Here is a 3452-nt window from a genome sequence, read left to right on the forward strand (position 1 = left end):
CAATCTCTTCTCCCTTGTCCAGGTGATAGGTCACCTGGTCATAGAAGGAAATGAGATTGGTCAAACAAGACCTACCCGCAACAAACCCATGCTGGCTATCCCTTAGAATGTTAGCCTGGGCAATGCTGAGGACAGGAGTAAGTCTTAAATTCTATCCCCCAAATGCCTCACTTGGACCCTGCAGTAGGTGCATCTATCCACAGCCCTGGACCTCCTACTGAAGGCATTTTCCTTCAAAAAGCATAGTTTGCTTTCTTGGTCAGAGATGGCTGGAGGAGAAAGAGCCCCACTTATTTGTAATAGCTTAGAGCAGCATTTCAAAACCTGTAGGTCACGATGCACAAGTGGGATGCAAAAATATATGAAAGGGTTGCGAACAAACTATAAGTGGATTGGCAAACTTTAAAAATTGATTCTCCTTTAAAGGAGAAAAATGTGGGAAACTGTTTTTTTCCCTCGTAGGCCAGCAGAGTTCCAGTCTGCAAGGGGCATACTAGAAGCTGGGGGTGGGAGGCACCTGGTCAGGACTGGCTATCCATGTTTACAAATGGGTCCTGGTACAATAAAGGTGGAGATCTGGCTTAGAGCAAGGAACACTTGCCCAGGGTGTGAGAAACTTTTCTTCCCTCTGCCTGAGGGGGTTCAGGCCCACAGACTCCCCCCTCCTGGGAAAATGGCCTCACTACCAAGACACAGGCTATTCGTGGAGATGTTAAAAGTTAAAAAAAGAGTTTGAGTAGGATCTAAGCATTGCATTGGGTCTGGGCACATTTTTTGATCTATAAAGGTATAAAGGCATAAAGGTAACAGTGGAAAGCAGAGAGGGCAGTTACACTAGAAGCTCTTAAATGAGGGAGAGGTAGTGATGTGGAGGTAGAGGAAAAGGGATCATATTGTCTCACCATCCCTTATCAGAGGTACTTTTGCCTCCTACTTGACCACTGAAATTTAGGACATGGACAATTATCATCAGGTTAAGCTTTAGGTTCAGTTTCAAATCAAAGAACATGCCACCCTCTTTCACTTCAGCTCAGTAACCCCTCCTGGAAACAATGATGCACTTACGGGATCCTTGGAGGAATATCCTCTTCAGCCTTGAAGCATCCTGCCCACAGGAGGACTTTTTTATCAAATGGTGAAGGTTTGTAACCAGCAGGCATTTTCTTCTCAGCTTAAAGAAAAAAGCACTTATTTTGTACACTGAAAGCAGGGCCGTGGCTAGGGACATCCCTCATTCCATCCCTATCAAGGATGTTGCTGGAAGAACAGGGCAGGATTGTAGGATGAAGACCTTAATCTCCACTAGCAGCCTCTGCTTATAGGATCCTAGTTTCTCCCCCTCCCTCCCAACCCCTAGATTTACCCTGTTTTCTGTGAACACACTTGTAGAGCTGGGTAAAAACTGTATCCTGGTGATTTTTGTACCCAAACCCCCAAACTGTATCAAAGACAGAACAAATCAAGTTTTGACAGCCTTCCCACACCCCATCCAAAATAAAAAATCCAGATTCCATATGGCTTGAATGCAGGGGGGGGAACCCTACCTATTTATCTGCGTGACTACTAACCCAAATTCTAAAGCAGCAGTTTTCAACCTTTTTAGGCTCCAGAAACCGCTCCTTAGGCTCAAAGGGGCCCTTGGAAAATGTGAGCTCTTCATTTTCATTCATTTTTAAACTATGGGAAAATAATAAGAGCCATATTTCTGCTTGCAAAGCCCTCAGAAAGGCCACAGTGGGCAGAATGTATTTAACATTGCAAATTCCTATTTGAAAACTCTGGGTTTATCTTGTGAAGAGTCATAGAGAAGTAGGGCTGGAATGGACCAGCCCTATGATGCAGGATCAGCCCTAGCCAAACCCTCCTATACAATCCATAATCTAACCTTGACATACGACTGCTGTCAATTTTAACACAACACAGACATAGCACCCTAACCCGCCACAGGTAAAGCAGGGGAACCACGGCAGCCAAAGTCATAGAGAAGTTAGGTTGAGAGGTGCTTCCAGAAGTCATTCCAGTCTGTGCCTAGCCAAACTGTCCCTTACAATCATAAACTCTTCATTAAAACTACCCTCAGCCCTGACACAACACAGGCCTACCATCCTAACCTGCCACTGGTAAGGCAGGGGATCTCCCGCAGCCTACATCGCAAAGAAGAGGGGCTGGAAGAGACATGCAGAGGTCATCGAGTCCAAGCCCCTGCCAGAGGCAGGGTCATCCAGGTACCCCTGGGGTCTGCAGACCCTGCTTAAGACGTGTGGTTCTCAAGAGTATCTAAGAGGGAAGTTCTCTGTTCTTATTCTCTCTCTCTCAAACAGGAAATCCATCCATCCTGGCACAGGAGCCACCACCTTCCATGCCTGGTACTCGGATCCTGTATGGCTTTGGCCCCAGTTTGCCCATTGACCATGTGACTGTAAACACTGGTATACTGCTAGGGCTAAAAGATTGTCAGTGATTTTTTCCTAAAGATCACAGACTATTCACCATACCCTAGTTCAGCGGTTCCCAAACTCGGACGAGATTGCACACCACCAATTTAAAATGATACAACCTTAAGTACCACCAGCAAATTTTTCAGTGCAACCTTAAGTACCACCAGCAAATTTTTATTATATAAAGTAATTGTAATAAAACCTGTTAACGTGTACTGCATGTCTGCGTACCACCGGTGGTACCCGTACCACAGATTGGGAAACGCTGCCCTAGTTGTTTGGGTAATATCTTTTTTTTGGTCCAACCTAGCAATCCTCTATAGATAATAAGGACTTTCTTCTCTTTCAAGTGGATTTCTTCTTTTACTGAGTGCCCCTTAGTGTCCATGATTCTTCTTAAAGATCACAGACTAAACACCATACCCTAGCTGTTTGGGTAATATCTTTTTTTGGACCAACCTTGCAATACCCTATAGATAATAAGGACCTTATAGATAATAAGGATCCTCTTCTCTTTTGAATGGGTTTATTCATTTACTCAATGCCCTTTAGTGTCAGTGATTCTTCCTAACGATCATGGACTATTCACAATTTTGGTAATATCTTTTTTTGGACCAACCCTGCAATCCCCAATAAAGAACCTCTTCTCTTTCGAATGGGTTTCCTCATTTACTCAGTGCCCTTTAGTGTCAGTGATGCTTCCTGTAGATCACAGACTGTTCACCATGCCCTACTTGTGTGAGTAACCTGGCAGTCCCCTATAGACAATAAGGACCCTCTTCTCCTCTGAAAGGGTTTATTCCGCGTGCCAACCCAGAGCCCCCTCCCCGGGCACCAGCCCTGCCTCTGCTCGCGGCTCTGTGCCCAGCTCGGAGGGTGCTGGGATGAACCCCCTGTGGGCTCCAGGTCCCGCACCCCTCCCCCCCGCTCCCGGCGGGGTCCAGAGGGAGAGCGCCCCGGGCCGTGCGGTCGGCCCCTGCCGGTCCCCCCGGGACGGCACTCACCCGCGCCGGC

The 3452-nt window shown here is 46.6% G+C and overlaps 1 protein-coding gene across 1 annotated transcript in view; it reads right to left on the reverse strand.

The window, feature by feature from the left end:
* FAM162B (family with sequence similarity 162 member B) overlaps positions 1-3446 on the reverse strand; it is an 8952-nt gene extending 5506 nt beyond the window's left edge. The window contains exons 1-2 of the mRNA XM_019537954.1: positions 3443-3446; positions 1066-1171 (exon numbers count right to left, since the gene is read on the reverse strand). Coding sequence (XP_019393499.1) covers positions 1066-1160 — 95 coding nt within the window. The 5' untranslated portion in view covers positions 1161-1171; positions 3443-3446. The remainder of the gene's footprint in view (positions 1-1065; positions 1172-3442) is intronic.
* Positions 3447-3452: the final 6 nt, after the last annotated feature.

The sequence above is a fragment of the Crocodylus porosus genome, unplaced genomic scaffold (genome assembly GCF_001723895.1).
Source record: "Crocodylus porosus isolate Cpor-Errol unplaced genomic scaffold, CroPor_comp1, whole genome shotgun sequence".
NCBI lineage: Eukaryota > Metazoa > Chordata > Crocodylia > Crocodylidae > Crocodylus > Crocodylus porosus.